The following is a 26,945-nucleotide window of genomic DNA, read 5'->3' as shown; positions in this document are numbered from 1 at the left end:
ATAAACTCCGTGTATGAAGTACTGAAAGATGGGTTCCCTGTTATGACCTTCGGGATTTATGGGGTTTCCATACACATAGATTGTCCTGGCCATACCAAATTTATGTAATGGTTAAAGTTTATTAGTATGTATAGTCATATTTTGATCAGTGAGTTGTGACCTTTTGGACATACCTACCTTAAAAGTCAGAGGTTACTGGTACATTATTTTGTATAATTATCTTTTAAGATTTATTTGCGCTTTCGACCACAGTTATTTAACTTTGTGCATTAGCTGTTTTGACTTTAACTTGTATAGTGGAGTTTTTAAAGTGCCGAGCTATGCAGCTGTAGGAAGTTGTTTCGAAACCATTTAGAATAATGAACTTTTTCTGTTGTTGTGTATGTTTCTATTTGGCTGGGGTTTGGGGGCGATGGGGGCAGGTTTGCTATAAACAAATATTAAAGTGTTCAGAATCTAATATATACTTTAAAACAATGCTTCTTTCCTTTTAAGTTTGTTTCTTAAATGATGTTGTTTTTAACCTATTAAGTTTTCATTTAACACAAAACATTTTTACTGTCCATTTAATACAAAACCCTTTTGGACTGCCTCGTATAAGGTTTTGTCTAGCTGTCTCAGACCTATCTCTTGTGTCAAAATAAGACTGCCATTAAGGGAATATTCAGAAGCCCTGTCTTAAGTAATATGAAATCTTGGTCTGCTTCACCAAAATGGTTAGCAGAAGTTACTGTAAGTTTGTGATCTTTATGTTTTCATGTCTCCACATCTTCACGGGCATATTTGTGTTCTAATATCATTCTATTTCAGTTTTATAAATGCAATAAAGAGCAAATTTGATTAATAATATAATTAAAACATAGATAAATCCTAAAATCTATAAATAAAAAAGTACATTCATGGCTCAATACACAAAACTGGCCCAGTCACTGTTTATATCTACCGCCTCACCTGATTTAAAATCAAATACGTCTAACTGCTGATTGACTGAAATAAATGTATTGGAAAAACTGCTTTCTCATTGGATAAAATGAAATGTTGACCACTATTTTTTCAGCTTCAAGTTGATATATTTCAAAAACTATTGACAATTTTTTTTATATTCTTTTTGTGACAAACCTATAAAGAATGTTTTTAATGTAAATGATAAAGAAATCATTACATACATTTTCAAGAATTTCAAGTTATACATCTAGAACTTCTGCATGTATTATGATATATTTCTTGACATATACCAATATTTTAGTTGCTAAGCTCTGTAAAATAAAAATATTTGAATTTTTGGTAAATGTTGTTTGTCAACCTGATGGTGCAATTAATTTTGGCACGGCCTGCGGAAATATACCCTTTTAAAATAAAGATATTTTTAGTGTTTTTTGCTTTTAAACAATCAACTTTACTCTACACCAAAGGCATTATGTTTATCTTGTTAACAAATGTTTTCATTCAAGACACGAACAAGACAATGTTTACTCAAGATAAGAGTATCAAACGAGTGTAATGTAACATGGCAGGGAAGATGAAACTGTGACAGTCATTCATAAAAATGGGTTATAAAACACTATATAAAATCAAACCTTTTTAGGTCAAAGAATTGCGTAATATGTTTTCTGGACACATACCGGTGGTTGAACTTAGTCCGCTAATCCTGCACTGGTGAAATACCAGTAGTTAGATTACCACAAGCTCATTATAAAATTCTGCACTGGTGAAATGTTTGCAGGGCTTGGTCAAATTCTGAATTGCATAATTTTTTTTATAGCACTCAGGGCTTGTTGCATTTCTTTTTATGCCAAATAGTAATGTAAGAATTTGGGCTTGTTTATCCTTAAGTCTGATTTTGATGACCGTCATTGACTAATTGAGTGATATTCACCACTACAACTTTTTAAGAAGACAGGTTTTGTGTATAATATTTTTAACATAATTGTATTTCATTAAAAAATAATAGTGTTTTTATTTAAGTGTCCCCACTCCCAATCCAGGGCCACCCCAATGGACTTGCCAGTCATCTTTAATACTCCTGATTCATATCCTATATGCCGTCCGCCTAGCAGAAAGGCAATCAGTGCCAACTATCGATGTTAAATCAGCTGCTGGGTCAGCAACCGGCCATATCAGAACAAGCCCCTTAGTAGTGGGGCTCGTACCTTTGACACCTTTTGACGGAGGCAATAACAGGGATGGAGTTTACAATACATCAGTATAAAAGGGCATATTTAAAAAAAACACAAAAAACTCCAAAAACATCAATTATCCGTCCAGTAGGCAACAATAAAATTTCCACTACTGAGGAAAAATACAGAAACTAGGGTAATAGATTGTTATAAGGCCTATTTACCCTCAAATTGGTCATAAACCCTCATCTTTGTCGATGGCATTTTGTGTCAGTGTCATAAAAATATAATTTGACATAAACTCAGTAAGAACAGAGACATAACAAGATGCGAAATGTCTGTAACATGTAGTTACTATAATATCATATTTTTGCAATGCTATACTTCAGCATGGACTCAGTGCAACACAGTTGTAACTCATAGTTTAGATACAGCTGTATAGCGCTGTGCTGTAAAGGGATACAATATAGGTTGATGCTTTAAAAAAATAGATATTTTAATGTATTATTGTGTTTAACTTTTTGACTTCAATGATTAATTGATTAAAACAAAGAAAGCATACAATTTTGGTTAAGCTAAACAATGTTAGCAAGATTTGGCACTTTTTTAACTCAGGAATTCGTGGCCACTATAATAGCTATAAATTCCCAAAACCCATTTATAAAGGTTAATATTTATTTTTCTCTGTACTTAAAACATATTATATTTGTTCTTATCAAATGAGTTAAACATGAAAATGCATTAAAAGGGAAAAAAAATATATAAAATTTGCAGAGGAAATGTATGAAGAATTTCAAATAGACTTTAAAAAAAATAGTCTGTCCTGCTTAATTCCATCTATACAATTTAAGAAAGGGGAGTTTTCAATTTCTGGCTATAACATCAACATTATATATTCACATGCATTATTGGATGTTTATGGTACTTAGTTTTGCAGTTAATGTAGTATTTCCATTTGTAAGATCTAAAAATAGAACTGGGCATTTTGTATGGAGTTATGGAATGTTCAGAACAAGAACTGTATCACTAATTTGTATATTGTCATGTTTTAAAGAACATTTGCGGTTGGCTGCCTTTAAAAGCAGCTGGTAAATAAGTCATGATGTTACCTGCATGTGTGAAAAAGAGACAATCTGCAGTTGTTCAATATTATGCACAGCTTCATAAAGCATGGCACTCAGAATAATGAAAGTGGAATAACTTGTGAAAAATTACAAAACATTTGTTAATATCATGCAAATGTTTGAGCATCAATAAAAATCAATAAAATCTGCTGTGGACACAGGCTTCTGTGGTTGACATGGTGTTTGTTGACATTCTCCGTCACCTAGATTGTATGTCCGGCATTTGCCCTGGGCTAGTTGTACCTTAGATGGTTAATTGCTGAATGGTTATCGTGGGTTTCCTTTACATGGCTTTATATATATGGTGAACAGACTAGTTTGAGATGTAGTGGCCTTGTTTTAATACTTGAAAAGATTGTAGGTTGTCAAAATGATAAAAATATTGAGTATATTTCAAACTTTTAATCTTCCTGGGAGATGTCAAGTTTAACCCTTTGCATGCTGGGTAAATTGTCGTCTGCTCAAAAATGTCGTCTGGTTTATTCTAAATTTCTTTCAATTTACTTAAAACTTTGGGGATATATTGACTGAGTGGCAAACAGCTTGGAACCTGACCAGGCGCCGAGTTACTCGGCGTCTGGTCTGGTTCCAAGCTGTTTGCAAAGCCTTTACAATCGCCATCAGCAGCTTAAGGGTTAAGAATCCTTCATGCTGCTTTCAGTATGCCATTATGGGAATGATATTGCAACTTTAAAGCTGCACTCTCACAGATTGTACGTTTTGACAACTTTTTGACAACTTTTTGTTTTGGAACATGACTAATTTATTTGAAAATGCATTTAAACCATTCATATAAGACTGCTGATAAAATTTAGTCACAGAATTTATTATTTAAGTTCAAAAATTGATGTTTTACCGGTATGCATTTTTCTTTAACTGTTATTAACGCTTTAAGCCATAAAACATTAGTTTTCAAACGAAATATGAAAATCTGCGATGTAATATTTTGACAGCAGTCTTTTATCACTGGTTTGCAGATATTTACACTAGAATTTGCTCATTCCAAGACAATAAATAAAAAAGTTGTAAACACGTAAATCTATGAGAGTGCAGCTTTAAAGGCAAGTATCCATGTAACCAGGATATTTGCCTTTTAATAAAGTTGCATTGTTCTAACAGTGTTGTTAGGAAAGAGGACAGTGTCATAAATTTGAATAAAACTTAAGTTTACAGCCAATGAAATTGCAGATAGGAAATCATTAAGTACTAGGCTTAATCATTAAGAATATCAATTTTCATGGTGTTTTAAGGTCCGTTTACAGTCTCTCATCTGATACACAAGCGCCAGATATTGTGTTGACAATGTGTCAGCCAATGAGGTTGTATTCTACTTGTAAGTGAGTGAGATGACCTGAAGTAAAATCTTAGCACAACGCTTCACCATATTGTCCATTCTTATCATTAAGATTTTACTGCATGTAATCTATCTATCACTTAGCTGTATTTCACGCATCACTGATTCAAATATTTGAGGCCCTCATAGTTTTTTATACAGATATATTTTGATTAATCAATGCAATGCTTATTGCCACTGACATTCAAAGGAGTAAATAATCTGCAGATACATTTATCAGGACTTCACAAGTGTGCCACATTTGTGATAATGCACTAGTCAATTGTAACCACGGCCCCCCCAAGGTCCAAGGAATAGCGGGGACTTTGACTTTTGGTCCAGCAAAGCCCGGATGAAATCTCCGCCATGCGGCGACGTACTGCTGGTGAAAGCCCGGCCAAATGCCCCTGCACCCCAGAGACCCTAGGTAAGGACCATTCCCCAATTTATTTGGCGTTGACAAAACCACTCCATTTACTCGGCACTGGAAGGTACAACACAGCCCATTTCCCGGGCTATCCCCGGTATACCCCCGAACCTAGGGAGGCCATGTTTACAATTGACTGGTGCATTATCTAACAGTGAGAAATAGGATTTTTTTTTTTTTTTTTATAAGATAAGTAAGAAAACCCAATATCTGGGCACTTTGCCTTTAGTAGTGAAAAATACTTCATAACCTTTTCAATCAGCAGCTTATTGTATAAAACTTTTTTAAGATGTCGACTCTTTAGAACGATTTGATTGGTTAATAGTTATTATTGGATAAATATTGACATTATCATATCAATTGACATTTTGGTTAACTTTTACCAAACCAAAAATTAACCGGTTTTATACATTAGGCTGAAACAGTTCCCTTAGATATCAAAAACATTTTTTTTTTAATCAAAACTAAGAACATATAATATTAATTTTATCCTGTGATATGTAAATTGACCCCAAGACTCTCTTCTGAATATTCAAATATTACATTATTAATATCCAAATATAACATTATATCAAGTAAGGCCACATTTGATAAATAGTCAGTTCGGCATTCCATTACAGAAATTAAAGTGTGGGTTGAAAGTTATGTAATTTGTTTACCTCCTACGAAGTAAATTTACTGTGATAAAAAATGTAAAACAAATATTAACACCATATCATGATAAGCCTAAAAAATATTGGAATGCAGGTGTTTTTTTAGAGGCCAAGGTCAGGAAAGACCAAACAAAGTATTTAGTATTTGTGGCCTAAGATATATAGAGTATAACTGATTTGTTATAAAAAATTGGATTGTTTGGAGCCTTGCTGAGCTACCTGTAAATAAAATAGCTATAAACTTGTGTTTAATAGCGCCTTCTAATGGATATGAGGTCAAAGTAACTTTGTTTATTTAGAACTGAATAACAGTTGCCCTAAGAAAAAATGCAGCTTTGTCATAAAACACATTTGCCTTACAGAAATAGATAGCATAACCTGAACAGAGTTTCACTTGTATAGAGCAGGGTTGTTTTATATAATGCAACAATTGTAAAAATTGGGGCTGTCATCCAAGCTCTGACCGCATTTTAAAATTAACAAAAACGCAGATGTGGACATGGACAGTGGACAGAGACCTTGTGAATATCAGGGCTGTGGTTTGTCCGTGGATTGCCGAGGATCTTATGGATCCCCCCCCCTCCCCCCCCCCCGCATTTTTTTTATTATTTTCTTTGTTTAAAGATAGTAAACTGGTTTTTTGGTTGTTTCTTTTTCTGTTGTAAATATTGACACTCAAGTTTGCTTCAAATTTAAAGTCACGAGAGCGCTCAAAAGGGCCTTAATTAATTCAAAAAGCCAGTTTTGCTTTGACAGCACCCTCTTTTCCTCCTTTGAGGGCTGCAAAACCCATCATCGAAATGGTTGAAGCCATTCAGCATCCCATATGAAATGAGTGCAATTTTTCATATTATTTTCTTTATAAATGTATTTTGAAAGCAGCAGCCATTACAATAGATACATTGAGGTCCATTTGTAAGTTTTATTTGTCCACTTACGGAAAATATTTGAACATAAAGAACTGGCTCTTAACTATAAGTGATCGTATTAGGATCATATTTCTTCACTTATAGCAATATGATATATTTTTTTATTAATTGTATTTGTACTAAACATGTACATGTCTATTTTGATGATTTGTTTCCTATAGTTTGAGGAATGAATCTTAAAGGGACTGTACACCAAATTGGCACCAAAAAATGTTTTCCTGTTACGAATCTGATGACAATTATTTAATAAAATGTTTTAATCTTTGATATCAGAATTGTAAAAAAAAATACCAAAATGTTAAAAAAAATTGAATCGTAGACTGGGTTCGAACCTGTGTCGCCAAAATTGCAGTCGAGTGTTGTATCCACTGTGCTATGAAGGCTTACCCTAAACGAGTGGAATATTTAAGCTATATACCTAACTTGGCAATATCACGTGATAACATCGACTAGCCAATCACGCATAAGGAATGAATTCTACTAGGTAGACATACCTAGTAATCTTTTTTAATGGAAAAATACGAAATAACTGCTAAAAATAAATTAATTGTAAACTATGTGGTACTTCAGTTAGTAAGTTTCAATGCATTGTACTCAATACTAAGTTTATGTCAGTTTTCGACAATTTCCTTTTTTTCGCTATTTCATCATACAGAGTACAGCCCCTTTAAAGACTTACGTTAAATCAAAGTTTGAACTTGTTGTGTCATTTATGAATCTCAAAGTTATTAGAAAAAATACACAGTGCTTGATGTATATCGATTATTCTCAAAAGTGAAAAGGATGGAAAAAAACACTTTTGTAACAATTCTTGAAGATATTGTTAAATGACAATTTGTATTGTGATATTAAAATAGACAATCTGGTCCTATATATAAGTTTTTATTACATAATTCATGTGATTACCACTTATCTGTATATAAACCTAGCAGTTGTAATAAGTGAGTTTTTATCAGTACCGTAATTATTATGTTAATTGTGGAGATACATGTATTCTAATTGATACGCAAGAGGACAAGGTCCGCTTTAGTCGCCCTTACACGGGTAGGATAATGTAGATAACCAGAATGAATAATTAATTAGCAATGATTTGGATTTGTTAAGGATGTGCCTTATGTTATAAATGAAATACTTTTAATGGTGTTTTAGCTATAGGCAATGTTGGTTAACTTTAATGTAAGGTAAAATTAACTTTAACTATTGAATTTTATCTCTAAGTTCAGGGCCTCTATTCACTTAATTAAATGTAATGAGTCTGAATTTGAGACTCAGACTCAGAAATTTGACTTCTTAAATGTTTCAAAATTACTTCAATACACACACCTTTTTTGCCAAATTACGAGTGTTTAATTGTAGAACAGGTTATTTATAATAGATACAGCGATTTTCATCGATATTGCTTTTGTAATAGCAATATTATACCAAGATTAAAATTTGCCGTCTTGAGTCTCTAAATCAGACTGAAGACATTAGGAAATATGACCCAGGGTTTTTTCCTGCTCTTTCGGGAAAGTCAAGCCTTAGTACTGAAAATGGTCAAAAAACATGGTGTTTCGCTTCATTTTATGAATTACTTAGCCAAGTTAGTTTCATAATTATATTACCCCTACCATAAATTTAGTATAATTACAATTAAATTACCAGTCAACATGTACATTCTTTCATGTCTGGATGGTAAACAAAATAAAAATAATGAATTGTGATTTGGATTTTTTTCCCTGTTGATTGAGAAAATGAGTCCTATATTCAGCCCCTTTAAAAGGGCAGAAAATGCCCTGAAGTTAGAATAAAACTTATACATGTATGTACTTTGTTGTTAATTGAAATTAAGCAAGCATAGCAAACATTTTATACATAATGTATCTTATATAGTTTTGAAGAAAAATAGTGGAAATTGTTGCTGTCATGCCAAAACTTTATTGTTGGCCATTACATTAATTATGAACGAATCAATTTGAGAAATGAAACATGAAAACCAATTTGTCTTACTTAAGACAAAATTATGAGTGTTACAAGTCCTACAACCCCAGCTTAACTGTTTCTGGAGTTATGCCCCTTACTTAGCTGCGAAAAACAAATAAGCCTTTACATATACATGCATTGCCAACCACTGTATGGGGATTTTTTCTTAAAATAATCTGTCACCAAGTTAATCATGTGACAATTAAAAAAAAAATCATGTGATCACACTGTAAATAAACAGTAATTCTATTTCTATCTTTTTTCGTACTCGTCACAAATACATAAGTTTTGTTTCGTCAGCCTGTTTCTTCTGATGAATTGCCTTAAATGTTTCTGTTGCATTTTAGAGAGCCTTTTTGTCAAAATTGCAAAGAGTTTAAGTCCTGTTTTCTCAGAAGAATTATGCGGGAGGGTTATTTTTCTAATTTAATTTTCTTGCCCTTAAATGAGCTTAACTAATTACATTAACTGTTTATGTTTCATTTCAGAGGGTTGTTTTCTCGGAAGGGCAAAGAGGGGGAGGAGGACGCTGCTGGCTGGAAACTGTTTGGAAAAGTCCCACCTAAACACACACAAAACGGCAACCCCGAAGATATACATAGGCATTACAAGGTAGCAGCAGTGTTTTTTTTTCATTAGGGAATTTGGTACAGTGCCCTTTGAAAAGGGAATTATGGCGTCGTTTTGACAAAAGGGGTATAATATACATGTTTCTTATATTGTTCAACATGTTTTCATACTTTTTATTCAACAACAACTTTTTTTCATGGAGATTTTTTGACCTGGGCATGGAAAAATATGTACTTTTTCAGCTGGGGAATGGGGCCAAAAAAATCAATGAACAGGAGCACTCTTACTACATGGTGCTTGTACAGAAATACAAAAATATAATGGTGATTTAGTGGGTGAATTCATCGTCAAATTGAAATGTCCAAGAAACTGTTATGTACTTTAGACACCTGATGATAATACACATGTTTCTTTTACCAATTTAAACAATGTTATTTCATGTCATCCATTAAATTTGTTTGCAGTAAAATAATTATAATTGAGTTGTGGTTTCAATTATATATAAATCCATCAGACTGCTCAATTTTTCCTTGAAAACTATAATTTAGAATATAAAGATTATTTTTCTAAATGTTTAATTTGAAGTTATATTATGGCTGTTAATATGATGTGCAGGCTCGTCGACAGGAAGATCACCAGGGCCATAGTCGAGGCAAGAAAGAGGACATCGAGGTCATGTCCACTACCGCCCTCATCCTGGAAAACAGGCCACGGTATGTTACATTTGTGTAATTTAAGTTTTATGACGCCACTTAAATATGTAAATTGTGTCCAGAAAGCAGACTTCCATGTTATCGAAAACAAGCCTGAAGTGTATGATGAATTCAGTCTATGAAATTACCTGATTAGTAGGCTTGTGTTATGCCCAAGAGGACATTATGGTCATGTCCATAATAGCCTTTATATCATAAAAAAGGCCTAGATATGCATGATCAGGTCTACTGTGTAGAGTATGAGTTATTTAGATTTTATAATTATTTGAAAGGTCATGATGATGATGATGGTCTTCTGTGGAATAGTCCTTGTGCTTATTCCTCTCGTTAAAAGCTGCACTTTCACAGATTTACTGTTTTTACTACTTTTTTATTTTTTGTCTTGGAATGAGCAAATTTCTGCGTAAATATCTGCAAAGCAGTGATAAAAGACTGCTGACAAAATATTAGATCGCAGATTTACATGTTTCAGATCGAAAACTTATGTTTTATGGCTTAAAGCGTTACTAACAGTTAAATAAAAAATCCTTAAACCATAACATGTCTCAAGTACTCCTTGAAAATCTACCAAAAAGGAGAGGGAGGAGGGGGAGTGGGTGGGGGGATAGGGTGGGGGTTGGATTTAGCCTCTCCTCCCACAGCTGCTCATTTATTTCTGTTTGTTTACAATCCACTGACTTCAATATTAAAGATGAACGAGATGACTGAGCATTTTGTGTGAAAAATCTCATTATTTCTCTTTCTGTAAGCATAATTATCATAATTGATATTATGATGTAGATGTAAATTCTTGTTATTGTTGTTAATAATTATATTACCTGCCCTCAGTGTTTTTTTCCACTTTTAAGGGATTTGTGGCGAGGCCCATTGAAAGTGAAAAAATAACGTGGTTTTGGCAAAAACATGATTCATATAATGTTCAACTTGTTTTCAAACTTTTATTCAACAAACATATCAACATATTTATGAATAGCACCATATTGCTACATTATCTTAAGTGTTAAGATGTCAAATCTCCTAAAAAATAGTTTTAAGGGGATTTTGTTACCTGAATATGGGAAAAATATATAGTATTCAGGAGGGGAATGGGGCTGAATTTCGGTCCCATAAAAGGTCGAAAAAAACATCAACACTGGCTCTGGCTTTTAGAGAACTTTGAAATTTGTAAACAAAATAAATGTCAGGTTCTGCCATGAAGTCATATTACTGTGATGCACGATTCTCTTTATTTAGATCTGGCCTTTTAAAACTGTGAAAAGAAGCTACACAATTCTGTTAATTTAATTCTTTTAGGTTAAAGTACGAGGGTCGTTTAAGAAGTGCTAGAAATTTTAACAATGATGTGCACATATTTGTAAATTCAGGTTTAAATTACATTTATTTTCGATGGGAAAATCTTTTTTTCTCTTGGCAAATGCTACATTTAGATTTGCATACAAAATGTACAATTTATTCAGAATGATAGCATAATAATTTCACAAGCTCATTTGGCGCTAAAATATGTAAAATTTGTCAGTGTCACTTTTTATCGGTTTAAAAAGCTCTGCAATCTTTTGTTTAATGTATCGTGCCTTGCAGATTTTAGATAAATCTGTTCTTATTATTTCCGGAAAATTTGAAGACATTATCTCAATGAACAAATTGTTCCAGAACAACCCTTTTTTACCTGAAATTATTTTTTTAAGTAAATGAAGCCAGTATCTTCCTTACAAGAACTTTTAATTTAAAATTGTGAGCTCTCTTCCTTCAGTAAAATGAAATAATGACTCTATCCTTCGTTTGTACATTTGGTGTAAAAAAAAAATAATAGTAAAATTGGACCTGCATTTGAGTTTTAGGCCCAATGCCTGTAATGGCCGCATAATGACTTGACCTCGCCACATTCCCCTGTGTAACTTAAACACAACTTTAAAGCCAAAAGAGGAAGGGGTTTTAGCCAAAAGAGTAATTTTGGACCCTGAAAATGTCACAAGACATAGACTAATCCTACAGCTACTGACTGATAATATATGGTCGCCTTTTCCATTAAATTCTTTCCTCCCATCATCCTACAGTTCACCGGCAGATTATATGGCCACATTGCTGTAAATTATGTTATTTTCTGCCACTAGTCTGACAATGTCCATTAATCATTCTACCAATCAGGCTGGCTTATTTCTTAGAACTGCAGAAAATGGCATTGTTTATAGAAATCCCGCATGCAAGTAATGCTCTTGTTGACAGGCGTTTTTCTTATTAATTCTGACAAGGGAAGTCTGAATGGAAAATCTTTCATAAGACTGGTGCTTTTTCTGAACTAAGAAAGTTCAGTTCCACATAGGGCAGAAAGGTAGTGGACGAGTGGTCACTAAAAATACCAACTATGGTGACTTCAGAGGGTGAGAGTGGTCTAATGTTTTAGTTGCATGACTTTCATTCAAGTAGTTGTCAGTTCAATCCCCACCAGTATAAAAGTCGTCTAGCTGTCGTCCTCTCACTCCAGAGGTTATGCGTTCGATACCCACCAGGGTGAGAGTTGTCTAGTGGTATAGATGTCTGCCTCTCACCATAGAGGTTGTAGGTTCAATCTCCACCAGGATAAGAGTTGTCTAGTTGTATAGGTGTTGTCCTCTCACCATAGAGGTTGTAGGTTCAATCTCCACCAGGATAAGAGTTGTCTAGTTGTATAGGTGTTGTCCTCTCACCATAGAGGTTGTGGGTTCAATCTCCACCAGGATAAGAGTTGTCTAGATGTATAGGTGTTGTCCTCTCACCATAGAGTTTGTAGGTTCAATCTCCACCAGGATAAGAGTTGTCTAGATGTATAGGTGTTGTCCTCTCACCATAGAGGTTGTAGGTTCAATCTCTACCAGGATAAGAGTTGTCTAGATGTATAGGTGTTGTCCTCTCACCATAGAGGTTGTAGGTTCAATCTCTACCAGGATAAGAGTTGTCTAGATGTATAGGTGTTGTCCTCTCACCATAGAGGTTGTGGGTTAAATCTCTACCAGGATAAGAGTTGTCTAGATGTATAGGTGTTGTCCTCTCACCATAGAGGTTGTGGGTTAAATCTCTACCAGGATAAGAGTTGTCTAGATGTATAGGTGTTGTCCTCTCACCATAGAGGTTGTAGGTTCAATCTCCACCAGGATAAGAGTTGTCTAGTTGTATAGGTGTTGTCCTCTCACCATAGAGGTTGAAGGTTCAATCTCCACCAGGATAAGAGTTGTCTAGTTGTATAGGTGTTGTCCTCTCACCATAGAGGTTGTGGGTTAAATCTCCACCAGGATAAGAGTTGTCTAGATGTATAGGTGTTGTCCTTTCACTATAGAGGTTGTGGGTTAAATCTCTACCAGGATAAGAGTTGTCTAGATGTATAGGTGTTGTCCTCTCACTATAGAGTTTGTGGGTTAAATCTCTACCAGGATAAGAGTTGTCTAGATGTATAGGTGTTGTCCTCTCACTATAGAGTTTGTGGGTTAAATCTCTACTAGGATAAGAGTTGTCTAGATGTATAGGTGTTGTCCTCTCACTATAGAGTTTGTGGGTTAAATCTCTACCAGGATAAGAGTTGTCTAGATGTATAGGTGTTGTCCTTTCACTATAGAGTTTGTGGGTTAAATCTCCACCAGGATAAGAGTTGTCTAGATGTATAGGTGTTGTCCTTTCACTATAGAGGTTGTAGGTTCAATCTCCACCAGGATAAGAGTTGTCTAGTTGTATAGGTGTTGTCCTCTCACCATAGAGGTTGTAGGTTCAATCTCCACCAGGATAAGAGTTGTCTAGTTGTATAGGTGTTGTCCTCTCACCATAGAGGTTGTAGGTTCAATCTCTACCAGGATAAGAGTTGTCTAGATGTATAGGTGTTGTCCTCTCACCATAGAGGTTGTAGGTTCAATCTCCACCAGGATAAGAGTTGTCTAGTTGTATAGGTGTTGTCCTCTCACCATAGAGGTTGTAGGTTCAAACTCCACCAGGATAAGAGTTGTCTAGTTGTATAGGTGTTGTCCTCTCACCATAGAGGTTGTGGGTTAAATCTCTACCAGGATAAGAGTTGTCTAGATGTATAGGTGTTGTCCTTTCACTATAGAGGTTGTGGGTTAAATCTCTACCAGGATAAGAGTTGTCTAGATGTATAGGTGTTGTCCTCTCACTATAGAGTTTGTGGGTTAAATCTCTACCAGGATAAGAGTTGTCTAGATGTATAGGTGTTGTCCTCTCACTATAGAGTTTGTGGGTTAAATCTCTACTAGGATAAGAGTTGTCTAGATGTATAGGTGTTGTCCTCTCACTATAGAGTTTGTGGGTTAAATCTCTACCAGGATAAGAGTTGTCTAGATGTATAGGTGTTGTCCTCTCACTATAGAGTTTGTGGGTTAAATCTCTACCAGGATAAGAGTTGTCTAGATGTATAGGTGTTGTCCTCTCACCATAGAGGTTGTGGGTTAAATCTCTACCAGGATAAGAGTTGTCTAGATGTATAGGTGTTGTCCTCTCACTATAGAGTTTGTGGGTTCAATCTCTACCAGGATAAGAGTTGTCTAGATGTATAGGTGTTGTCCTTTCACTATAGAGGTTGTGGGTTAAATCTCTACCAGGATAAGAGTTGTCTAGATGTATAGGTGTTGTCCTTTCACTATAGAGTTTGTGGGTTCAATCTCTACTAGGATAAGAGTTGTCTAGATGTATAGGTGTTGTCCTTTCACTATAGAGTTTGTGGGTTAAATCTCCACCAGGATAAGAGTTGTCTAGTTGTATAGGTGTTGTCCTTTCACTATAGAGTTTGTGGGTTCAATCTCTACCAGGATAAGAGTTGTCTAGTTGTATAGGTGTTGTCCTTTCACTATAGAGGTTGTGGGTTAAATCTCTACCAGGATAAGAGTTGTCTAGATGTATAGGTGTTGTCCTCTCACTATAGAGTTTGTGGGTTAAATCTCTACCAGGATAAGAATTGTCTAGATGTATAGGTGTTGTCCTTTCACTATAGAGTTTGTGGGTTCAATCTCTACTAGGATAAGAGTTGTCTAGATGTATAGGTGTTGTCCTTTCACTATAGAGTTTGTGGGTTCAATCTCTACTAGGATAAGAGTTGTCTAGTTGTATAGGTGTTGTCCTTTCACTATAGAGTTTGTGGGTTCAATCTCTACTAGGATAAGAGTTGTCTAGATGTATAGGTGTTGTCCTTTCACTATAGAGTTTGTGGGTTCAATCTCTACCAGGATAAGAGTTGTCTAGTTGTATAGGTGTTGTCCTTTCACTATAGAGTTTGTGGGTTCAATCTCTACTAGGATAAGAGTTGTCTAGATGTATAGGTGTTGTCCTCTCACTATAGAGGTTGTGGGTTAAATCTCTACCAGGATAAGAGTTGTCTAGTTGTATAGGTGTTGTCCTTTCACTATAGAGGTTGTGGGTTAAATCTCTACCAGGATAAGAGTTGTCTAGATGTATAGGTGTAGTCCTTTCACTATAGAGGTTGTAGGTTCAATCTCTACTAGGATAAGAGTTGTCTAGATGTATAGGTGTTGTCCTCTCACTATAGAGTTTGTGGGTTAAATCTCCACCAGGATAAGAGTTGTCTAGATGTATAGGTGTTGTCCTTTCACTATAGAGTTTGTGGGTTCAATCTCTACTAGGATAAGAGTTGTCTAGATGTATAGGTGTTGTCCTCTCACTATAGAGTTTGTGGGTTCAATCTCTACTAGGATAAGAGTTGTCTAGTTGTATAGGTGTTGTCCTTTCACTATAGAGTTTGTGGGTTCAATCTCTACTAGGATAAGAGTTGTCTAGTTGTATAGGTGTTGTCCTTTCACTATAGAGGTTGTGGGTTCAATCTCTACCAGGATAAGAGTTGTCTAGATGTATAGGTGTTGTCCTCTCACCATAGAGGTTGTAGGTTCAATCTCTACCAGGATAAGAGTTGTCTAGTTGTATAGGTGTTGTCCTTTCACTATAGAGTTTGTGGGTTCAATCTCTACTAGGATAAGAGTTGTCTAGTTGTATAGGTGTTGTCCTTTCACTATAGAGTTTGTGGGTTCAATCTCTACTAGGATAAGAGTTGTCTAGTTGTATAGGTGTTGTCCTTTCACTATAGAGGTTGTGGGTTAAATCTCCACCAGGATAAGAGTTGTCTAGATGTATAGGTGTTGTCCTTTCACTATAGAGGTTGTGGGTTAAATCTCTACCAGGATAAGAGTTGTCTAGATGTATAGGTGTTGTCCTTTCACTATAGAGGTTGTGGGTTAAATCTCTACCAGGATAAGAGTTGTCTAGATGTATAGGTGTTGTCCTTTCACTATAGAGGTTGTGGGTTAAATCTCTACCAGGATAAGAGTTGTCTAGATGTATAGGTGTTGTCCTTTCACTATAGAGGTTGTGGGTTAAATCTCTACCAGGATAAGAGTTGTCTAGATGTATAGGTGTTGTCCTTTCACTATAGAGGTTGTGGGTTAAATCTCTACTAGGATAAGAGTTGTCTAGATGTATAGGTGTTGTCCTTTCACTATAGAGGTTGTGGGTTAAATCTCTACCAGGATAAGAGTTGTCTAGTTGTATAGGTGTTGTCCTTTCACTATAGAGTTTGTGGGTTAAATCTCTACCAGGATAAGAGTTGTCTAGATGTATAGGTGTTGTCCTTTCACTATAGAGGTTGTAGGTTCAATCTCTACTAGGATAAGAGTTGTCTAGATGTATAGGTGTTGTCCTTTCACTATAGAGTTTGTGGGTTAAATCTCCACCAGGATAAGAGTTGTCTAGTTGTATAGGTGTTGTCCTTTCACTATAGAGTTTGTGGGTTAAATCTCTACCAGGATAAGAGTTGTCTAGTTGTATAGGTGTTGTCCTTTCACTATAGAGGTTGTGGGTTTGATACCCATAAGGTTGACAGTGGTTATGTGGTATAACTGTCATCCTCTCATTCAAGAGGTTATGGGTTCGATCCCCACCAAAAACCTCTCGTACTGGTTTCTGCCCAGAAGACAAATATAGGAGTCTGCCTTTCACCATGGAGGTTATGGGTTAGATCCCCACAAGGGTCACTTGACCTCAAAACCTCTGGTACTGGTTTCTGCCCAGAAGACTAATATAGGAGTCTGCCTTTCACCATGGAGGTTATGGGTTAGATCCCCACAAGGGTCACTTGACCTCAAAACCTCTGGTACTGGTTTCTGCCCAGAAGACTAATATAGGAGTCTGTCTTTCACCATGGAGGTTATGGGTTAGATCCCCACAAGGGTCACTTGACCTCAAAACCTCTGGTACTGGTTTCTGCCCAGAAGACTAATATAGGAGTCTGCCTTTCACCATGGAGGTTATGGGTTAGATCCCCACAAGGGTCACTTGACCTCAAAACCTCTCGTACTGGTTTCTGCCCAGAAGACAAATATAGGAGTCTGCCTTTCACCATGGAGGTTATGGGTTAGATCCCCACAAGGGTCACTTGACCTCAAAACCTCTGGTACTGGTTTCTGCCCAGAAGACAAATATAGGAGTCTGCCTTTCACCATGGAGGTTATGGGTTAGATCCCCACAAGGGTCACTTGACCTCAAAACCTCTCGTACTGGTTTCTGCCCAGAAGACAAATATAGGAGTCTGCCTTTCACCATGGAGGTTATGGGTTAGATCCCCACAAGGGTCACTTGACCTCAAAACCTCTGGTACTGGTTTCTGCCCAGAAGACTAATATAGGAGTCTGCCTTTCACCATGGAGGTTATGGGTTAGATCCCCACAAGGGTCACTTGACCTCAAAACCTCTCGTACTGGTTTCTGCCCAGAAGACTAATATAGGAGTCTGTCTTTCACCATGGAGGTTATGGGTTAGATCCCCACAAGGGTCACTTGACCTCAAAACCTCTCGTACTGGTTTCTGCCCAGAAGACTAATATAGGAGTCTGCCTTTCACCATGGAGGTTATGGGTTAGATCCCCACAAGGGTCACTTGACCTCAAAACCTCTCGTACTGGTTTCTGCCCAGAAGACTAATATAGGAGTCTGTCTTTCACCATGGAGGTTATGGGTTAGATCCCCACAAGGGTCACTTGACCTCAAAACCTCTCGTACTGGTTTCTGCCCAGAAGACTAATATAGGAGTCTGCCTTTCACCATGGAGGTTATGGGTTAGATCCCCACAAGGGTCACTTGACCTCAAAACCTCTGGTACTGGTTTCTGCCCAGAAGACAAATATATGTGTCTGCCTTTCACCATGGAGGTTATGGGTTAGATCCCCACAAGGGTCACTTGACCTCAAAACCTCTGGTACTGGTTTCTGCCCAGAAGACAAATATAGGAGTCTGCCTTTCACCATGGAGGTTATGGGTTAGATCCCCACAAGGGTCACTTGATCTCAAAACCTCTGGTACTGGTTTCTGCCCAGAAGACTAATATAGGAGTCTGCCTTTCACCATGGAGGTTATGGGTTAGATCCCTACAAGGGTCACTTGACCTCAAAACCTCTGGTACTGGTTTCTGCCCAGAAGACTAATATAGGAGTCTGTCTTTCACCATGGAGGTTATGGGTTAGATCCCCACAAGGGTAACTTGACCTCAAAACCTCTCGTACTGGTTTCTGCCCAGAAGACAAATATAGGAGTCTGCCTTTCACCATGGAGGTTATGGGTTAGATCCCCACAAGGGTCACTTGACCTCAAAACCTCTCGTACTGGTTTCTGCCCAGAAGAACAAATATAGGAGTCTGTCTTTCACCATGGAGGTTATGGGTTAGATCCCCACAAGGGTCACTTGACCTCAAAACCTCTCGTACTGGTTTCTGCCCAGAAGACAAAACCAAGGGTGATTTATATATCAGCAGCTTTCATCTGTTTGCACCACCAAGCTTAGAAACAAAGTATTCAAGGGGATGACTGGAGGACTTTCCTTCCATTTCACGGATGCGAAACAGTGGCTCCAGCTCTTTTAGGAGCTGTGTATAAAAAGGAGCCAATGACACTTCTGAGCTAGAGCAAAAGAACGTATATCATCGTAAAACGTAAGTATTTGCTTATTTGAGAAATCAGGGAATGCAGTGCCATATAAATATGTTTAATCTTCACACGTATTTGGGTTATTTTGTAAACATATTGTTTATTGAGTTATAAAACCGATTCTCCTATCAAACACATCACAGTTTACAAACGAAAGTAGAACATTTTCACCAATTTTCAGATGAATTTCACTCAAGAAGCTTACATTTAAGATAAAGCCAGTATTATCGAGTGCTTTTATTTTGTCGGGAATAAAAATGACCGCCTGATTGCTCTAGCTCGGAAGTGTCATTGGCTCCTTTTTATACACAGCTCCTAAAAGAGCTGGAGCCACTGTTTCGCAACCGTGCATTTGTGAAGAAATTTAATTTCTGCTTTTTTGTGTGCCTTTATTGGATAACCTAGAGATAAAACAGTGAAAATGATTACTTTACCCTTGATAATTGATTGCATAATCCTGGAATCCATTGTTGCGTATAAGTAAACAAAAACGTTAGACAAACAGTGCAAACGATCGATGAACAAATATCTTTTAATTAAACATAGTTTGTTTTAATGTTATGCTTTAATGTTTTTTCTTTGTTATATTCACTTGTTCATATTTAAATGCAAATAGTCTTTTTCTACTAATACGTTTTTAACATTTTTAGGTTCTTTTGATTTTGATTACATAATTAAAAAAAATCCCAGCAGCTTGACCAACTATTTCAGATGATCATATGTGATTTCAGACCAATTTCACTCTCTAGGATAAACCTAGAAATACAGCGGATAATTGTTTGTTTTAGTGTAAGATCATAATATATTTCACCTGGTGAGTACCAAAAGCAATATTTCACTTGTGGGATGGCCTTGAGTGAAATACTCATTTTTGTTGTTCATGAGGCGAACTTACACTGAAATGAAGAATTTTTTGTTTGATTAGATGCCTAAAAGGAATTTTAAATGACAGTTTATTGTAGTTTTGAGCCGGATTTTTCATCAGGTGGGCGGGCAGGCGGTTTGGTGGGCAGGCTGGAGGGCGTTAACAATTCTGCGTTAAACTATTCATTTATGTTATAAAATCAAGAGTTTTTATCCAAGGAATATCAAACTAGGTCAGACTATTTGTCGGCATGTTATCTTGAATATATATGAATATGTGTCATCTTGGGTCAAAAACTAGGTCACTAGGTCAAATCTTTAGAAGAAATATTTCACGGTGATAAATTCAACAATTTTTATCAAATCTTGATGAAACATGGTAAGAATGCTTGTCTGTATTATATCTTGCATATTTTTTAATATGGGTCACCCCGGGTCAAAATCTAGGTCAAATCTTAGGAAAAATATTTCCATGTCATAAATTCAACATTTTTTTCATATCTGTTGATGAAACTTGGTCAGAATTTTTGTAATAAAAAATATAAATATGGGTCTTTTGGGTTAAAAATACAAGGTCACTAGCTCAAATCCTAGGTTTGCAAAATTGCATCGTCAAATAAAATATCCCCTGATATGCGTTGCTGCATTGGCGTCTTGTTTAATAAAAGCTTGCCAAACTGGTTGCAAATGTAACATCATTTCGGAAATGACGTTTGATATGGAACTGAGAACAGGCTTAAATGTGTTTAAAACGGTGAAATCAATTTTGTTTCACTGATAAATCTCTATAAACAACAGCAAAGCGTATAATAAATCTGTATATTGCTATGTTGTTTACTAGTTTTATTCCAAAAAATGACAAAAACACTATTGGCGCAAAAAAGCAGACAGTACTAGATTAATTCTAGGACAAATTACTGCAGTCATTTACATAACAAGATTTCAGAAACATTCCCTTGCTTGTTGGCAGTTGTCATCCAGCTTTTTGTAAGATCAATTTCTTATAGACAGGATGAGGTTTTCAATAATTTCCATATAATAGTGTATTGATGGACGTCATATTTTCTCAGACATAAAAGACACATTTTCTTCTTTTTATACTCTTCTTTTTCTAAGAAAGTATTTAGAATTCTTGTTTATTTCATACATTTGTAGTAGTTATACTTGATAATGTTATGTTGTATATATGTCTGCCTAAGTGGTCATTAGTTTGGGCTTCATATTACGTTTTTGTAGTGATATATATATGTCTGCCTCTCACTCAAGTGGCCATTCTCCAGAGCCCCATAATGAGGTTGCATGCTTATGTAGATTTCTGCCTCTCTCTCAAGTGGTTATTGGTCGGAGCCCTTGCACGGGCTCCTTCTATTTTGGTACCGTTAGTAATGGCTACTGGTTTCCAGCATGAAACTGACACTAGCTTATGGGTATCAATATAAGCTTTATTTACGTACCAGCTGAAATAAATACTTTTAAAAAATGAATATCACATGCATTACGCCTTACAATTTTTTTTTATAGCCTTTTCTAGATCTGTCTGATCTAGATATTTCTTTTGCATTTTTAATGGCATTAAAACGTTTCCCCACATTACATAAAAATGCAAATTTCGAACAGTTTACGATTTCGATACATAGTACTAAATGAATGTTGTATATATATCAAATTCTGTAAAAGGAGTAAGATTGGTTAACCACATTTCAGTGTATTAGTTAAATGTGTGTATATGGGTTCTATATAAATTTTGGGTTTCTGAATCGGAATGTGCAGAAATATACCTGTTTATATAGCCATTGCAGTTGCCAAACAAACACAGCTGGCATTGTTCTAAGAATTTGGAACATCTGGGGAATAAGAAAACATCAGAACATTTGTTGGCTTGGCCCCTTAGTAGTTTCGGCAGGCCTGTCAGATTGCCATGTCCACTAGCAGATTCAGGGTGGGTGGGGAGGGGGGCTCATCCGGCCCGCACCCCTCCAAAAATCGTTCAAGTTTACTTTTTATGTCCATATTGGAGAAAAAAGTAATCAAATACGCTAAAAATGCACCATTTCTGACTTAAATGTTAAAAATTTCTAGGGTGAGTACCCACAAACCCGCATGCCAACATTTCAAACCATATAAATTTCGGTTTGGAGGGAGTGCATGTCAAAAGGTTGAGCCAATAAGTTTTGCCCCCTCTAACATCATTTCTTGGATCTTCACCTGATGTCTTCATGATGCTCCTGACAGGGCTGTGAGTCATGTTCCAGTTTTCTATGTGATCTTTAAACCTTGTGTAAGTGAGTCAAGCAGCTTCATTGATTGTGTCTGCTGCAGATTCATTGCACATGGCATTTTTTTTTTTAATACTTTCGGTCACAATTGAAAAACAGTTTGTTTAATGTAACACTACCCATTTTTGAAGGTATGGGTTGGTAGATTTTTTTTTATTTCTTTATTTTACTATTTCTCTGATGAAAAAAGAAAAATAATAGTTTGGCCACAGGAGTGGCTTAAATATGTTTGGGGTCGCAGTTATTCTTGTGAGGTTGTCGGAAACATGGCACAAATTATTTGTTATTTTTGGCCTGACTATCATTATTCTTGATTCTTTTATTTGAATCAAAGCTATTATCCATTTCTAGAACAACATGTTAAATATGAAATGGATGTTGGTGTCAATGTTTTAGCTTTTACCCTCTTTTTTCTTCAAAGATTTATTTTTAAGGCATTGGTATAGCCTTCTTGTCTTCGTCCCGTGATATTGTTTGCATGTGTAAACTTAAACCAGTTTAGTTGGCCATACTTTGATGACACTTGCATGAAACTTGGTTCACATGTTGCCAGAGAAAAAATGCACATGTACGACAAGGCCCATAACTCTGGTTTTAACCATTGTAGACTTATTCCCATATTTGACATGGCTCTTGTTGATAAGTTTTTCAGGGTTTATATCAACATTTTGCCATGCAGTTTAAGGCTAAAAAGCAGACTCACGCCTCCACTTAAGTACAATCTGTCAAGTCATGTGTGGAGCAGTTTGAGGCTTTAAACGTCATATCAAATACTTTAAATTATTAAATCCATTCTGCAATTACTGGAGATTTTATAAAAGGAGTGTGGGGGAGGGGGAATTTATATGTGACATGCTTATCTGCATCTTCATTTTCATATTATATAAAGGCGTATTAGGTAACACCTCACGCATGATCAGATCATGATTAATATGTGATAAAATGGCCGTAAATATGTGAAAGTAGGTTGAATATAACATTTGTTTTGGTTTAAAGTGACACTCGTATTTAAAATCAATACATACACATGTGTAACAAACATATATTTTGAGTGCTAAACTTATAACTACTGACTTAATAGTGCATTTAAGGAAAATATTAATTACTGATAACAAGATTGTAACAGTGTATTAAATAGATGAAATCACATTTTTAATGACTGGTTGGTTCTAAAAGATTTACAGTGTTCAACTATCGTCTCATAAGTTAGAAATACTGTGTTTTCTGCACATTTATTTCAAATTAAACACAGTTATCCTTCATAAGAACCATTGTTTTCGATATTTATTCATCCTTTTCGGTAAATTAAAACATTTGCATTAATTGTGATACATTTTATTTGGGAGTAAGAGTGCATCTTTAAGCCACAAATAAATACCCCCCCACAGAAATTCATTTTATTTGGGAGTAAGAGTGCATCTTTAACCCACAAATAAATAACCCCCCCCCCCCCACAGAAATTCATTTTATTTGGGAGTAAGAGTGCATCTTTAAGCCACAAATAAATACCCCCCCACAGAAATTCATTTTATTTGGGAGTAAGAGTGCATCTTTAAGCCACAAATAAATACCCCCCCCCCCCCACAGAAATTCATACTTTTCATTGAAATGAGTATGCATGAAACTGTATTTTAATATCTGTTGCAATAATAATAGCATGTAAAATTCTTGGATTCAATTTTACAGCCATTTTATTTCAAAATAGATATATAAGTTAATTGTGTGTTCTGTTAATTAAAAACATATCTGATTGCCAATAAAACTAATGAAAGGTTAACAAGATGTTATCTGACTGTGCTGTTTTTATTCCATGGAAACCAAAACCATCTCTTTAAAGCTGATAAAGTTGTCAAATCTCTCAATCTGTCAGAGTGCAGCTTTAATGGTTGTGGTTTTACATAATGTAGGTTTTCATTTTTTTTTGTATGTTCTTTTGTTTCATGCAGTGGACCTAGAGCACAGTTGAATCACTTATAAAACATAAATCACACATTTGTGCACACTATATCAGGCCTCTCTCATCACCGAGGCCAGAGCATTGCCTCCAGTAGTGAGTTAGTCACTGAATGTCAAGCTGGGAATACCCTCCATTGCCCTCCCTCCGCACTTCACCCCATACCTGTAATTATCTGTAATGAGAAGTTGACGAGCCAAGTACTGTACATGTATTATGTGACAGGAAAAACATCGCCACAATTACAAAGTGAGAGACAGTTTGAGAGACTTAAACATAAATATGGGGTTCAGTTCCGTGATTAGAAAATGATCACTGCGGTAGACAAAAGTCTTGTATGCTGGAAATGTGACAATGTTTTCATAGAATGTAAGATATTCCTTCATGACAACAATGTTTGTAAGATATTCTGTTTGTACAGCAATGTTTGTAAGATATTCTGTCTGACAACAATGCTTGTAAAATATTCTGTCATATATACATTTCAGCTTGTAAGACATTCTGTCATGTACAGCAAAGCTTGTAAGCCATCCTGTCATGTACAGCAAAGCTTGTAAGCCATCCTGTCATGTACAGCAAAGCTTGTAAGATATTCTGTCATGACAACAATGTTTGTAAGATATTCTGTCATGACAACAATGTTTGTAAGATATTCTGTCATGACAACAATGTTTGCAAGATCTTCTGTCATGACAGCAATGTTTGTAAGATATTCTGTCATAACAACAGTGTTTGCAAGATATTCTGTCATGACAACAATGTTTGCAAGATATTATGTCATAACAAAAATGTTTATAAGATATTCTGTCATAACAACAATGTTTGTTAGATATTCTGTCATAACAACAATGTTTGTAAAATATTCTGTCATAACAACAATGTTTGTGAAATATTATGTCATTACAACAATGTTTGCAAGATATTCTGTCATGACAGCAATGTTTGTAAGATATTCTGTCATGTACAGCAAGGTTGTAAGCCATCCTTTCATAAGAGCATTTGTGACATGTTCTGCCATGACAAAAATGTAGGTAAGATATTCTGTCATGACAACAATGCTTGTTAGATATTTTGTCATGACAACAATGCTTGTAAGATATTCTGTCATGACAACAATGCTTGTTAGATATTTTGTCATGACAACAATTTTTGTAAGCCATCCTGTCATGACAACAATGTTTGTAAGATATTCTGTCATGACAACAATGTTAGTAAGATATTCTGTTATGACAACAATAAACCTAATATATTCTGTCATGTCAACAGTCTAAGTAAGATATTTTGTCATGACAGCAATGTTTGTTAGATATTCTGTCATGACAACAATCTAAGTACGATATTTTGTCATGACAGCAATGTTTGTTAGATATTCTGTCATGACAACAATCTAAGTAAGATATTTTGTCATGACAGCAATGTTTGTTAGATATTCTGTCATGACAGCAATCTAAGTAAGATATTCTGTCATGTACAGAAATGTTTGTAAGACATTCTGATATGTACAGCAATGTTTGTAGACATTCTGTCATGTACAGCAATGTTCCTAAGACATTCTGTCATGAACAGCAATGTTTGTATGATATTTTGTCATGTACAGCAATGTGTGTATGATATTATGTAATGTGCAGCAATATTTGTATAATATTCTGTCATGTACAGCAATGTTTGTATGATATTCTGTCATGTACAGTTAAGCTTGTAAGAGATTCTGTCATGCACAGCAATTTTTGAAAGACATTCTGTCATGTACAGCAAAGCTTGTAAGACATTCTGTCATGAAACAATGCTTGAAAGATATTCTGTCATGACAGCAATGTTCCTAAGATATTTTGTCATGTACAGCAAAGCTTGTAAGACATTCTGTTATGACAGCAAAGCTTGTAAGACATTCTGTCATGTACAGCAAAGCTTTTAAGACATTCTGGCATGACAGCAATGCTTGTAAGATATTCTGTCATGTACAGCAATATTCCTAAGATATTCTGTCATGTACAGCAAAGCTTGTAAGACATTCTGTTATGACAGCAAAGCTTGTAAGACATTATGTCATGTACAGCAAAGCTTGTAAGACATTCTGGCATGACAGCAATGCTTGTAAGATATTCTGTCATGTACAACAATGTACATAAGATATTCTGTCATGTACAGAAAAGCTTGTAAGATATTCTGTCATGTACAGCAATGTTTGTAAGATATTCTGTCATGTACAGAAAAGCTTGAAAGATTTTCTGTCATGACAACAATGTTAGTAAGATATTTTGTCATGTATAACAATATATGTTAAGATATTCTGTCATGTACAGCAATGTTCCTAAGACATTCTGTCATGTACAGCAATGTTCCTAAGATATTCTGTCATGTACAGCAATGTTCCTAAGACATTCTGTCATGTACAGCAATGTTTGTAAGACATTCTGTCATGTACAGCAATGTTCCTAAGATATTTTGTCATGTACAGCAAAGCTTGTAAGACATTCTGTTATGACAGCAAAGCTTGTAAGACATTCTGTCATGTACAGCAAAGCTTTTAAGACATTCTGGCATGACAGCAATGCTTGTAAGATATTCTGTCATGTACAGCAATATTCCTAAGATATTCTGTCATGTACAGCAAAGCTTGTAAGACATTCTGTTATGACAGCAAAGCTTGTAAGACATTATGTCATGTACAGCAAAGCTTGTAAGACATTCTGGCATGACAGCAATGCTTGTAAGATATTCTGTCATGTACAACAATGTACATAAGATATTCTGTCATGTACAGAAAAGCTTGTAAGATATTCTGTCATGTACAGCAATGTTTGTAAGATATTCTGTCATGTACAGAAAAGCTTGAAAGATTTTCTGTCATGACAACAATGTTAGTAAGATATTTTGTCATGTATAACAATATATGTTAAGATATTCTGTCATGTACAGCAATGTTCCTAAGACATTCTGTCATGTACAGCAATGTTCCTAAGATATTCTGTCATGTACAGCAATGTTCCTAAGACATTCTGTCATGTACAGCAATGTTTGTAAGACATTCTGTCATGTACAGCAATGTTCCTAAGACATTCTGCC

General features: G+C 35.6%; 1 protein-coding gene across 1 annotated transcript in view; it reads left to right on the top strand.

The window, feature by feature from the left end:
• The window catches only part of LOC128211196 (TBC1 domain family member 12-like), a 47,900-nt gene that overhangs the window by 4,578 nt on the left and 16,377 nt on the right, over positions 1 to 26,945 (top strand). The window contains exons 2-3 of the mRNA XM_052915674.1: positions 9,034 to 9,157; positions 9,731 to 9,828. Coding sequence (XP_052771634.1) covers positions 9,034 to 9,157; positions 9,731 to 9,828 — 222 coding nt within the window. The remainder of the gene's footprint in view (positions 1 to 9,033; positions 9,158 to 9,730; positions 9,829 to 26,945) is intronic.

The sequence above is a fragment of the Mya arenaria genome, chromosome 12 (assembly GCF_026914265.1).
Source record: "Mya arenaria isolate MELC-2E11 chromosome 12, ASM2691426v1".
Lineage (NCBI taxonomy): Eukaryota > Metazoa > Mollusca > Bivalvia > Myida > Myidae > Mya > Mya arenaria.
The sequence above is the reverse complement of the archived record's forward strand: the minus strand, read 5'-3'. Positions and strand labels throughout refer to the sequence as shown.